The sequence below is a fragment of the Chroicocephalus ridibundus genome, chromosome Z, assembly GCF_963924245.1.
Source record: "Chroicocephalus ridibundus chromosome Z, bChrRid1.1, whole genome shotgun sequence".
Taxonomy (NCBI): Eukaryota; Metazoa; Chordata; class Aves; order Charadriiformes; family Laridae; genus Chroicocephalus; species Chroicocephalus ridibundus.
Window position 1 is genome coordinate 37,183,645 of NC_086316.1, and position 14,359 is coordinate 37,198,003.

General features: G+C 37.2%; 1 protein-coding gene across 4 annotated transcripts in view; it reads left to right on the forward strand.

Moving 5' to 3' along the window:
• The window catches only part of SHC3 (SHC adaptor protein 3), a 93,613-nt gene that overhangs the window by 29,816 nt on the left and 49,438 nt on the right, over positions 1-14,359 (forward strand). For 3 of the 4 annotated variants that reach the window (XM_063321136.1, XM_063321137.1, XM_063321138.1), the window contains exon 1: positions 4,272-5,061. In XM_063321136.1, coding sequence (XP_063177206.1) covers positions 4,522-5,061 — 540 coding nt within the window. In that variant the 5' untranslated portion in view covers positions 4,272-4,521. Of the gene's footprint in view, positions 1-3,458; positions 3,600-4,271; positions 5,062-14,359 lie in introns of those variants that run through there. The other variant, XM_063321139.1, reaches the window with a different exon arrangement.

Here is a 14,359-nt window from a genome sequence, read left to right on the forward strand (position 1 = left end):
ATTAATACATGGGTAAGGGATTTCTGGTATTTAGCATGTGCAAAGAAAGCTGGTATTTTCCCTTCTCAATTACCTAACCAAGAGAATAAATGTCCCCACAGGATATTAGAAACCTTCACTATTGAAACAATATCTTTTTATGTGAGGAATTGACCATTTGTGGTATTAAAGATTCTGCAAGATGATTTACTAAAGCAGAGCATTAACCCTTGTGTCCATCATATTACAATGTGAGGAATGGCAACCTATTTGCTGATGGCTTAATGCTGCTTCATAGTAACATGAATTAAAATAATTTTGGGGCTTATTGTAAAGAGGAATGTCAACTACAGTGGCCCTATGGCTAATTTTTGTGTGCTGCAATTAAAATTCATAGGAACATCTATATTTAAGTTTGTCTGACATATTCACAGTTTCTTACAACTTAGCTAATCAGTTTGGATTTTTTTTTCCCAAAGTCAGTGTCTTTCTCATGCTCATTTTTTAAAAATTCAATTTAGTCCACAAGCAATTTTACTGGCACTGGGCAGAAGCTGTTGAAGTGCAAATGGTATTTCAGCAGAATTTTAACAGTTTCTAACACTTGTTTGTATGGAGTACATAGTTAACCACGTTGTGTTACTGGAACTAGATACTTTTGCCGATTCTATGATTAATATTTCTGTAAATATGGTCACTGAAAGTCACCTTTTTTGCATTAAGGAGAGTTTCTTTCTACACATCATGGAACATACCAGTTGTATTTCCTGCACTTCCTCTTTATGGTGATCACAGCATCTTACCTGATTTACCTTTACATCTGCAGCAATTTAAATGGCTTTAAACCTCATCCTAACAATGGAAACCAAAATGTAGTTTCTCCCCTTTCCTCCCTCTAATCTTGCCCACCAGTATTGTTTTTTCCCTACCCTTTGCTGTTAATAAAACTTAGTTCTGAAATACAGGCTGCAGAGGTAGTTAAGATACAGAAGGAAAAAAGGTAGCAGCTAAGGATGAGCCCCTGAGAGACACTTGGAGGGAGAAAAAGGAGAAACAGTGACAGAAGACATGGACTGCATCAGGGTGAGAGAAGGATCCATGAGAAAACAGAACTGAAAAAACAACATAGAAAAAAATCTAAAAAAGACAAAATGGTCAGAGATGCCAAAGTTACCAGTAGTTGATAAGAAGTGCTGTACGTCATCAGAAGCAGTGTACACCCCCCTCGCTCTGTAGGTATTGCTATGATTATGTATTATTTTGCATTTGTCAACATTGAATTTCTACCTGCCATGTTATTACCCAGTCAACAATGTACTCATTGTTCCACAGCCATTTGTTACTCATGGTGGCAGCATCTGGCTCATATCCCTGCAAAAAGAAAAGAAAAAGGCCTTTGTCAGCTTGCATCCACTTCACTAACTGACCTAGCATAGGTGCAGATAGAGAGATTAGAGAGAAATGGTGTTTTGAATGTTGTGTTTTCAGTAGTGCTATGATAACAGTAGTAACAAGGTTTAAGTTTAAGGCTAGTGTGGTGTAGTCAGTATGCAAGCTACAGGCACATTGTTGGAACATGGAAAAATGTTCTGGCAATAGCTAGAATTAACTAGATCCTAATTTTAATTGCAGTTTATGCCTATTACAAGGCCTTCTAATTTCATTCAGTATTTCTTAGAGTTGGATTTGAACCTGCTGCCTGTAGGGCAAAATTATCTACCTTTTCCAGTCCCAAGAGCTATATAAGGCAAGGTTTTAAAATGTTCAGTTGGCCCAGTTTTCTGTCCCAGTAGGGCCAGATTTGTAAAGGAGAGAGGTTCCCAATCAGACGCTGAAATGAGCACTAGATATCAAGCGCTGTGTGGCTACTGGGTGGCACTCAGTGGCTACTACTCCTCTGCAATATCTAATGTCAGATTTCCATGAGAGCTCAACATCCACAGGGTGTCTTGGTAGTGTTTCTGTTCCAGTGAATCAGCGTCACAAATTAGTCCTTCTGCTGGTGCTCTTAGCCTCTTCTATCCTCTAGCTTTCTCTCTGCCTCGCTTTCAGTGTACTGATGATCATACCATTTTTTAGTATCTGCTCTGCTAATAGGATAAGTAAGTATATGCATTTTTTTCAAGCACGTTTGTTTGGGCTTTTGGTTTTGTTTCTTTTTTTTGTTTGTTTGGGGTTTCTTGTTTTGTTTTGGTTTGTTTTTTTCTGCATCAGGGGTCTCTGAAGGCAAACTTGTAAAATCTGTGAATCCGCTGGTGCACATAGAGAGCAGTCGAACATCAAACAAAATATGCGCATTCATGTTCCCATCCTGGATGTAAATTAACTGGTTGAACAAACACGTCGGGGAGAAATGCAGTTCTGACTCCCTGGTTTTCCTCACCTGCCACCCCTGTGGACACCCCATGCATTTCTCCTGCAACACCCTCTCTTCCACACGGGCTTTGCAACCCACCGTCGTTCACTTAGACGCTGGCTTGATTTTCTGGTGTTTCTGCAAAAAAAGGTGCCACCTGCACTCAAAATGGGATCTTCCACTATTTAGCAAGGCTTTGCTGAATGAGTCATCAAAGCCGGCTGGTATTGGCTGGGCTGGTGAGCACCCAAGGGATTGCCTGGCAGAGGCTGCAAGGCCTTGCTTCATTCACAGAAATGTGGGGATGCTAGCCAGCCCTTTCATTCACATGCACAGAATCTCATTCATATTTTGCAGTTTCGCTAGCCACTTCTAATGAAGAGAGCCATTTGGGAGCAATGGGGTTTTCTGGGCAGTAGAGACAAGTAAAACTAGGCTATGGTGTGTATATTTGCTGTTGCTATGCTAGGAGAATGAAGAGAGGAATGAATGCTGTGTGGATGCTGTAGCAGGTTCGCAGTGTGGTGATGAAAGGCTATTCCGCAGATCACTAGAAACCTGCTTTTACACTGCGTAGGACATTGCCATTACTCATCATTGCTGGGATAAGAGGTGCTGACTTAATTTAATGTCATGAATATACTGATTAAATGCCTGTATTTGAGCTGGTTGTTTCACCGAATTTGCACTTTGTATATTGCAGTCTTTAGTCATGGGAGAGGGAAGGAATTCCATAGGATTTTTCCTTTAAATTGTGCTGCAGTTAGTCAATTGTTAAAAAAATAACTTTGCAGTATGCAACTTCTGAGGTTGGAATTTGTTTATAATGCAGTGTATTGTCCCACATCCAAAAGCTGTTTTGCAAAGATCAATTCATAGAAAAAAACCCAATGGTTTGTGACGGGCATTGTGTATCACAGTGCTGTACACATTCTGTATTTAAAAAAAAAATGTAGAAGAAATGAAATATCTGTTTTCTGCATGTTTTGACAGTTCTCAGGTCAAGTGTTTGTGGCTGACATTTATGCTTAATAAGACCTGGTGCATTTTTATTATTTTTTCCTCTGCAGGATGTCAGTTTTTTGCCACCTGGACTTTTGAATATTCTTTTTGATGTTTTCAGCTTTTCAGAATTAAACCAAGCATTGCAGTGAATTGAAGATCCTCTTCATGTTTTTCTTTGGAGTGATTATCAGTGGTGAAAGAAACAACATCTCTTAAGCCTGTTGTCGGACATCAGAGAAATACTTTTCTTCACACATAGGTACTTTATGTAATTCCTGCATTAAAATATAAGGTCGTTGTGGAGTAACAGGGAAGAAGGATTTAGCTCTATTAAAAAATGGATGTAACAGTTCCCATGAGTGACAGCATTGACACAAAAGGCACTTGTAAAGCCTGTTAGACTGCTTTTGTGGAAGAAAATGTGAATATTCTTTAGTTCTGTTGTCTGTTTTGAAAATACTTGTGTGCTTAAAGGTATTCTGAAAACCTTTAAGGTGTCTGTGTTTTGCTGGGGCAGGGAAAGAAAGGGGGGGTATATTTGTGTATATATTATCCAGATATTTGCTATCTAATTGTGACTTCTTTACAGATTCACAAATATGTGTGGTGGAAGAACATTTAAACGGAGGAAAGTGTGGGGTTTCATAAATTCAGTTTTAAAAGTAAATTGTCTTTGGTACCAAAAGGGTGGGAGGTGGGGGAGGGGAGGAATTAAAGGTTGGAAGGAAATATCTGTTTGAGAAGATAGGAGAAGGAAATTTGAGAATTGATTGGTGCTAGTGTGCTGTAAGTGGGTGGATGGGGTTTTTTTTTCTTCTTCTTTCTTTTTTTTTTTTTTTTTGCTACAGGAAGTGATTTGCAGTGTTCACTGAGCCTTTTGTTGAAAAGGGTCCTTCTCATTTGTGTGAGTCATGCTTTTGCTGTAAGCGAGTTGGCAGCTCTAAGCAGGACTGGGATCTCTGTCATAGAAAACTGTTACTTCATCCAACCTTAACGGGGAACCATAAGAAATTTCTTAAAAATATATATTTTTTTGTTCTTCCTTATAGTCTTTTCTTTTTTTACCCCAAAATCTTGTTATCCATCCATGTTGTTATGAATTGCCTGCTATGCTAGCAAAAGCATCTCCTGTGTTGGCATTAGATTTGCCAGAACATATGCAGGAAACCAGATAGAAGGGCATGCTTCAACGTACCAAGTATAACCGCTTCAGGAATGATTCGGTGACATCAGTTGATGATCTTATTCACAATTTGTCCATGAACAGCAAGGTCTCAGCAGTTGCTACGAATTCAACAGCACCTTCGTACCTTGTCTCACCAGCAGTTCTCCGCAAGGACCAAGAAGATGGACCCACCACCTTGTGTACCCTCATCCATAAAGTGTCGCACTTGAAACTCTCTCACACGGGCAGTCTTTTGGGTATCAAAAGCCTCTCCTCTGCAGTAAAGGAGCTCGCTGTCTCCAAGTTGCAGGGAAGCTCGAGTGCTTCTAGCTCAGCAGCAGGGGCTTCAGACAACACATGTAACCTTGTCTCTGCTGCTTCGTGTTCTCAGCAGGAGGTGAGCAAGATGAGTATGGGGAAAAAAACACAGTCAGAGGAAATGCACCCAGGAGGTGAAGACTGGAATCAAAGTAGCAGCTTTGTCAATAAACCCCCTCAAGGATGGCTGCACTCGAGTGAAAAGATCCTGGGACCTGGTGTGACGTACATTGTGAAGGTTAGTCTGATTTCTTCCATTCTCTATTTTTATCAATGAAAAATTCTCTGCTGGTTTTGATGACAGGCTAGACAGGCTGAAAGGATCTCTATTTGTATATTCCTTTTTTTGTGCATAATACCCAGTATGTAAATGCAGGAAGGCAGGGTTGGGAAGCTGTGTTAATTTGTTGCATTAGAGCAAACCTGCAAATAGGTTGTTTGTCAGATAATGTTCTACAGCTGTGTAAAAATACTGTTCCTAAGGTAAAAGCTGTTTTTTTTTTTTTACTTTTTGGTCTGCTTTTTTTTTCTCCTTCTTCCAAATTTAGGTTTTCAGTGTTATCTAGCATACTGTATATGTCTTGGATACATAGGCTTTCAATATGTCTGGTGCAATATACAGGAGGAAAGAAAGACTCCTTAATGTGTGAAGAACTGTTAATCTTGCATGATATTTCAGTTTGAAAATACCTCTAAGGACATGTGTGTTTTTAAAGGGAAATTATATTTGAAATCTTAGAGCAGGAAGGCACAGAGCGCAATTCCTATTTTCCACAAATAGAAATACCGTTGTGAGTAGAGCAGGAAAATGCAGCTTGTTTTACATAATGAGAATTCAGCCACATTATATGTTATTGCTGTTTTCAGTTCATTGATACAGCATGTCAAGAGCAGAAAATCCTAACTCTACAGGGTAATGTTTCCATATGCTTTGAAAGTATTTTGAAATTAGCTGGTAAATTAGAGCCTTTGAGAGAAGAGTGTGTGCAATGTTTTTGTGGTCAGTAAGATTCTGGTTACACCTTCCGGCACAGTGTGCAGAAAGTGTAAAAATAACATTATTGTCAAGAATTTGTTCTTCCGTCTCCTACCATGTTTTATTTGCTGAGTGGCTTTTGTATTTTAAGTGTTAAACTGTTTTGTAGCAGACTATTAATAAGATTGCAGGTCTATTTTTAATCTCATCTTATTTTGGGTATAAAAGTCACACAGTGACTTTGTATCAGGATGCTTTAAAACTGAGTGACAGCCTTGTTGCTTAACTCGCCATTTTTTCTTAAGTCTTATTATCAAAAGCAGAGTGCATATTTAACAGTTGGAGCACTAGGAAGCAGTTTTCATTTCTTTCTGTTAGTGGTGATGGTAGGTTTTGCAAGTGATGGTAGATTGAGTAAGCTGGCCAATTCAGAGGACTACTGAAATTGTACTGTCTTTTTTACTGCTATGAAATTTACTGGAGCTACAAAAGAGTCAGTGCTACCTTTCAGAATACAAACTGCTGCTCTGTTACTGTTTGAGAAGTGTCTCGATGATAACACACTGATGCTAGATATAGTGGTGTTGAGACCCCGTTGTTCTTTCACACAGAAATATTCTGGGTAATGGAAGGTCACTTACAATTTTCCCATAGGCTCAGGGAACACAGCTATTTTATTTTTTATTTTGATTAGGATACCATGAGTAGGCAGATAATGACTGTGAGAATTCACTGCTGCTGTTTGTTTTACTTGAAGTGATCATTATGAAGCAGAACAAACACAGTATTCATTTTCTTAATTTTATTTTCAGTAGTTGACCTTCTGTATGCTAGAGGAAGCTGATATACTTGAATTGAAAAGAGAATTAAAATTATATACAAGTGGACTTAAAGTTAATAATTAACCTATTACGTTACCCATATGTACTATCTTACACTGATAGTAGAACAAATATTTTAATTAGCGCAGCTGGTGTCAAATACATGAAAGTGTATTTATACACTTTATGCATATTAGAATTTACAAAATAAATCATTAGCACCACACAACTTTTGTTTAGGTGTTTATTAATGTCATTAAAATCGATGGAATATAGATTATTGTTTCTATTAAAAAAAACCAGATTATATCTTTAACTTCACGCTCTCTGGCATACAGAGTCACAGAACAGTGTTTTAAATGTAAAAAGAATGTTAAAAATAAGTATCAAAATTGGTGGTTAATGGATGAATGAAAATAAACTGTTCCTTGTTAGTTCATGATTTGCCTTTTCATTAAGTATCTCAGAATTTTCCTCAGCAACTGCAGCATTCATATAGATAAGAATAGAAGTGCAGTTCTCACATCATTAAACATTGTTAGTTCCCAGAGCTTTTATGCATTCAGACCATCAAATCAATACATAGATAATGTACACTGAAGGGAAACATTCCTTGAATACCTCATGGCTATATTGACTATCTGGGGGACTTGTACCATGTTTAATTAGTACCATATGCCTTGCAGAAAATTACATATGCCATTAATTAAGTGAAACAAAAATTAGATTTGTCGTTAACCAGGAAATCTTTTGTATGTAAATGTGTAAATGTGCACTGAGTTATTATTTTCTCATTAATCCACATTCAAACCATGAAAATTATCTATGGCACAGGGTAAAGGGTTGCTACTGGGCAGTTTGATAACTCACATTGAAATCTTCTGAAGTAAGAGACACAGAGTTTCTATGTGGAATGTATGAAAAATCTGTAACTTTACTGCTGTCCCAACATTTTCACATATTACCCATTTTTAAAATGGGCAGTGTAACTCTAATGCTTAAAAATGGGTGTAGGATTATGGTAAACAGAACTGTATTCTGATCTTCATGATCTGATCATGATTATTTTCAGCCATAAAAAAAATGGCACTTTCTGTATTTTTTTTCTCCCTGTGGATTGTACATTGCATTTTTATATTTTATTTTTTAATGGGAATTTCACAAAGAAAACCAAACCTGTAACAAATTAGACAATGACTATAGCCATATTAGGGGACATAAAGTGGTGAGGTTTTAATTAACACTACTGCTGAACAGTTTAATAAATCATGGATTAATAAAAAAAAAAAGTTTGCTGTGACGGAAGTCATTGAAGAGTTCAGTGTTTTTCCCCATAAAGGGACTGATTACTATAGGGAGTGATTATAACCGTTCAAGTGGTCAAAAAAACAAATACATATAATAAAAAAAGTGTAAAACTGTTTAATGTAACAATAGTTAAAAGTTTCAATGAAATCTTTTTGTTTCTAATGGTAATTGTCTACTGATGAGTTTAATTGGGTAATGGCATAGACATTTTGGGTTTTGTTACATTGAATTCAGGGCAACAGTAAAGAAGCAAATGTATATCTGTCTTTAGGTAACTTGTGGTTGGTTTTTGTAACAAGTGTTGATGAGCTTAAAATGCTGTTTCTCAGCAGTCAAAACTGAAGAAACCCAAAATACTATTGCATAATTTTACAACCCTATATACAGTATATCCAAAAGATCAAACAAACCATAAAACCAAGACAGTGGTATAGAAGAGACCCGGGTAAATCTACTGTTAAAAAATACAAAGTCTCTGAGAGATAGGAAGGAAAAAGGACTTCATTGAGAAGAAGCACTGCAAGCCTGGCAAATAATATTTAAGTGAAAAAGTTATTAAATTATTAATATTATAGCAAAGTATCTAAAGAGCATAATCCTAACTACAACTATTTCTTTAACATTTAAGACTTTCATGTCTTGGGAGGGGATAACAGCAATTTACACGTGATGAGGAAAATAGACATCTTTTGTGAAGCTGTTCAAACACATCACCAAGTAAAGGCTTCAGTTCTGCAAACATTTCTTCATGACACTGTTTACAGGAATGTTCTCATTGAAATGACTGTAGCTACTCCAATATGCTGAAAGTTAAGTATATGTTTAAGGATGAACCGAATTGCTGTGTTGCATGCTCTTATTGAATCCTTTTATTCTGTACTGTAGTACTCCCTTCAGTGTATATGCAGGGCACCTGTGATTTTAGCAGATCTCTGCAGGTAGACACAGAATTTACAAAATTGCTTTTCTCTTTAGAGGCTAACTCAGACTGCAAATCACAGCCTTAAATGGAGCTAACATGATGGAAACTGCAACATATGTGGCTTTCCCCTAGAAGACTTCAGGACTCCTTGGAATAATGTTTTTCTTTTTTTCTTTCTGTTCTAACCAGAATTGATTTGCTGTGGGTTTGAAGTAGGAGCAAGATACCAATGCTTCATGGCTTTGTGGTGGTGCTGTTTGCCCACCTGTTTGAAAGGTATCCAGCGTAGCCTGTAAGAAAAAAATGAAAGGGTTTCTTGCCTCCTTCTTACTCCTTTAAATAGACATAAAGTCAAATTTGCGATCTACTTGTTTGTTTTTGGTTTGTTTTGCTTTTTTTTGTTTGTTTGTTTTTTGGGTTTTTCTTGTTTTTTAAAAAAGAATATTAACATTGCAGTGAGACTTTTTAGTTTTCCTTTTTGGTTGATGCTAAATTTATCTTCCTTCTGTAGAGAAAAATCTGTGCAAGGTTTTTTTTGTAACTTATGTTTTGTTTTTGTTTTTTTTTAATCAAATTTAAATTCTGCTTCTGTCAGTTAAGATGCAGAAGTGTTAATGGTTAATCACTGATAGTTCAACATGGCCTGAATTAAAACATACTCAGCAGCATTTCGTGCATGTGATTCTAATAGTAAGGAACACAGTCCCAAAGCATCCTGTTTGTAATGAGGTTTACAGTTTGAGAAGTGGGTTGTGTGTTTGTGTACCTCAACCCAGGTACCCAAACCCTGTTAGCCAGAGCTCAAAGACTTATGAAAATGGCATATAACTGTGGATTTTAAATCTGTATGCAATGCGGCATTGGTTTTAGCAAATAGTCCCTCCTAGTACACCATATTCCTTTGCAATCAGTTAGTATTCTTTGCATTTTCTTTCAGTGTTATTTGGGCTATGAAGGAATGATATTGATACCAGTTGCTCTGTCGAAAACCTCTTTTTTTGAGCTCCATGGATCTGAAGCACTGTGGGTCTGTTGTACAGCCCACTAGTATGAAAAGAGTGTTTCTCACAGAAATTAAATCAGATCTGTGAGCAAAAATCATACAATAGAGTCTTTTATTATAGTATTATTCTAATTATATGAATCAAGTACTAATACTCTACATTTGCACCCCTTTCATAGAAAGCAAAGCACGTAATAATTTTGGTGCTGAAGGATTCAACTGCTGCTACAAACATAAAGAAAACACACAGACAGACTGAGATCTTCAGGGAAAACTCATGCTTGCCTTTGCTGCTGGAGACAAGGCATTCCTTTGTCCCAGTGACAGGGCACTCCTTTGTCCCCCAGCTACATAACCCATTGAGGAACCTTGTCTCCATTAACACACTAGCTATACTTGTGCTGCAGCCTACCTTCATTTTATAGTAGAAAGTTGAAGTGAATGCACAAAGTGTCAATATTAAATTTTCTTGTGTGCAATGGGAAAAAAGCAAATCTGCCCTGGGATAGTGCCAGAGACAACCAGCCTTCCCAGCTAGTGACACTCTTTCAGGGTGATTTACTCCCCTAAGCAGTGAAACAAATTCCAAAGTTGTAGGCAAACACGGGTTCAGTATTGCTTCTCTGCAGTTCTACATTGTCATGCAATATTGGTATAACACTTGATTATATTTATGATGAAATGCAACGCAGCCCTACCTTTGGCTGCACCAGGCAGGTCTGAGGCAGAGCCTGTCCATGGGAGTTGTGATGGGAATAATGATGGGGCTTGGTGCAACCACATTTCCAATCATCACTTGTTTTCACAGGGGGATTGCGTGTAATTTGATGAGGGTAATCTAGAATCTTTGTTTAATAAGTGATAGATATTCCCCTAGATTTTTCAAATAAGTTTTTCATGGGGACAGGAAAAATTTCAGTCTCAAAAGGAAGATTCAGACAATCCAAGTCACAATAAAAGTTTAAAGACTAAAAAATGCCCTTTAAAATTAGAGGGGAATGGCAAGCAAAAAGATAAAAGGTGAAAATAAGCAGGGTATAGGGAGACACAGAGAAAACAATGTGAGGTAAACAGGAAAAGCTGTCTAGTCCTTTTTTCCACAAAATCACATTATATTGCTGATACAGGGATTTTTGTCTTTTTTGCTATCTCACAGCAAATACTGAAATTGGAGACAGAAGTTGACCAAATACCTTAAATAGTAAGGACAAGACTGAAAGAGAAATCTTTAAATATTATTTTAACTTGCTTAGAACCATTTCCATCCTTCTGGATACGTTGTTGTACTAACATACGTTTGTTCCTGGGTTTGGCTCTTATTACTTTAGGAATTATACAAGTGAGTATGTATCTCATTGGACACCAGCATCCCGACAGACATTTGATACTGCATACCTCTGATGAAGTAATTATCAGAAACAGGATTATTTCTTTTCTTATAGACAAATTGCTTTAATTAACTACAGGATATTTTAAAAGTACCCTTAATTCCTGAGAAATTAGAATGTTTCAGAAACACCTCCTTTGCCACAAAATGTAGGGGCCATGCTTGTTCGCCACATGTGCAAATGCTACAGTGTCACCAGGTGGTTAAACTCTGCAGAGCCTCCTTCTGAAAGGAAGTAATTAAGTGTGAAGCTGCACTGCAAACACCACAATAAACTGTTAAAAACATATCAGACAAGTGTTCTGGATCTGTCCAAAGCTTTTTATTGCTTCAGAGACAGAAACTATGAAGGCAGGCCCCAGTATCGTCCTGTTCCTAGATGACTATTATCCTTAAGACCACTCAGGCATGATAGAAATCTTCAGAATTAATGAGCTTTACAAGGGTCTGGTATGAAATCAAGCTGTGCTGACAGATGCATTGAGCCTGTTTCTCTTACTGCACTTCAGCAGCATTAAGAATGCAATGAAGTCAGGCTCACGTTACTACAGGTTTAATACTACTGCTACAACTACTGCTGCTGCTACTACTACTACTAACAATAATAATACCACCTAGCTCTTACGGAACACTTGTTGTTAATAGATCCTCATGATTTACAAAGCAATGTTTGTTTACAAGCTTTAATAAAAAGTAGTGTTTATTGCAAAGTATCCAGCTTTTGATTTTACTGAGGATGAAATAAAGATGTAGAGATTTGAGTCATTTGCTTGAGGGTGTCCAGGAAATTATTGACAGAGGTGTGACTCACAACACCGAAGTGCAGTGCTCTTCCACCAGACCCAGGTGCTCTGTAAAGTTGCCAGAGTGAAGGTCTGCTGCTGTAAAAAGCCTCTAGCTAGGTAGGCAGAATAGGCAAATCACAAAGTATCTTTTCAGTTTGCAAACTGTGCGCATTTATGACAGAAATTAGACTAGAAGTTTTGGAGGGGCAGAAAGAGCTTTGCCCAGATCAGCAGATGCTACCTTTGAATCATGGTGTACTGTGATGCACTTGTAATAATTGTCAAAAATGTCATTCAGCACACAGTGCATGCCACAGCAGACAGGGAGAACAGAAGATTCCCTATGAAATGCATACCTAAAAATGTTTTGTAAAAAACAATAAACTGTTTGTAAGCTCGAAGTTCATATGCTGTATGGATGTTTTGCAGGATCAGAGTTGCGGAGAATACCCTGGATACAGTGAGATACAAGACAGGTTTTGTTCATGTTAGAGACTTAGTCTGGTGTATGTTGTGAGCTTGAAGTGAGCAATATTTATGAATGTATTTTTTAGATCAGCATTATGAATTGCAATTCAGGTTGCTCAATGATAGGCAGAAAGAGTAGTAAGTTATGTGAGAGACATCTGAAGAAGTAGGATGGATGCACAGCCTGTAGAAGTTAGTGCAACAGACCTCTCAAATTGAGACAAGATTGACATTGCTTATAATATTGTTATTTATGTAGTGTAGATTACCTGAGGATTTGGGACTCTTCTGTAACCATCCATTTGTTACAGCAGTAGTTACATTGGATAAATAGCCTGGTCATGAAGCAGGCCCACTCTGGAAGAGAATACTTAAAATATTGGTTGTTAAAGATATATATTTCTGTCACTTTGAACCTTTCGTAAATTAATTTTATAGTCCTAAAATATGCAGAGAGCTCTAAGTAATAGAAACATTACATGAACCATCTCTTGCAACGTATTTATTTCTGACAGGAACTGGAAGAGCAGGGCTGTGGGTGGCAGAAGCTGACCTGACACTGACCGGGGGGTTTTGGGCAGGGGTGGTGGTGGGGGGTGGTTCCAGGGGAGGCTGGTTGGGGCCATTAGAGCATGATGGTGCCCCCAGTCCCCCAGAGCTACTCTCCTGGGCTTCTTCATGGCGTTTATGCTGCAAAGAAGACATTTTAGAGAATTTTTCTTTCTTTAAATCCAACCTGGGATATCTCTTGCTTTATTCCTCTGTTCTGGAGACCATCTTTCGGGCGTTCTTACTGTGGACACAAGTAGCGATAGCTTAAGCATAAGAAAGTTAAAGGTTGATAAAAATTCAGGACAAAAGATGTGTTTTAGTTGCTGGACTCTCGTAATGATCACAAGAGCAGAGGTACGTGCAACATTGATATAAAACAGGACTCCCTCTGTGTTTTGGATTTTCAGTTTTAACAGTGATGCCTGTTAAATCTTAAATCCCACCTCCAAATGTACAATTTTGAAAGCGTAGCTGTATATCATTTCAGATAGGTTTATATAGCATTTCAGCATAATTTTATATTTGGCATAGTGGAAAAGCACTTTGTAGATCTTCCATCTTGTGGGTCTGTGCTTTTATAATACTCCTCTTCAACCAGTTCTACTTAATGACTGAGGTAGTATAAATTCTTTAATAACTAGATATATTTACAGTGTCCATATTTACGGTTTCAAATGTCTAATTATGATTTTCAGCTGTTGAAGCATAATGTTTTGGCTGCAGAAGCTTTTGCATGTTTGTGTTAAAGGAATTCTGATGCAGAACGTAAGCTGCTAGAACTAATCTGCATGGTGCTTTAAAGGGAAATACATCTTAGTGGATATTCAAGGTACTGAGCAAAACAGTCTTGAAAATGTTCACTGAACTAAAGTATGTAACTGTGAAAACGAAACAATTAATCTGTGACACTGCAGTGCATACTCTAAGTTGTTCACACTGATTAATATCACACTGCAATAATTGCATTCACCTTGTATTATATATTTTTAAAATTAATCCTGAAAAGTATAGAACTAAATTTTTTCCCAAATGTAGTGTTTTTCAAAGAAAATTTTGGCATATATGAAATAATACAGAATGTATTTACATTTAAAATAATAGAATAAATTGTTGTCCAATGTGTGCATTTCTGATTCTAGCATTTCTGAGTTTTTGCATGCAAAACCATACATGTATAAAATAAGAATGTAAGAAATATTGTACATGCAAAACTGCTGATATGGTATTTTTATGGAATCTTGTGAAAGACCAGTCCATTTAGCATCTGCATGAATATTTTTAAGCATGATGTTGGCAATCTTATTTCTTCCACAT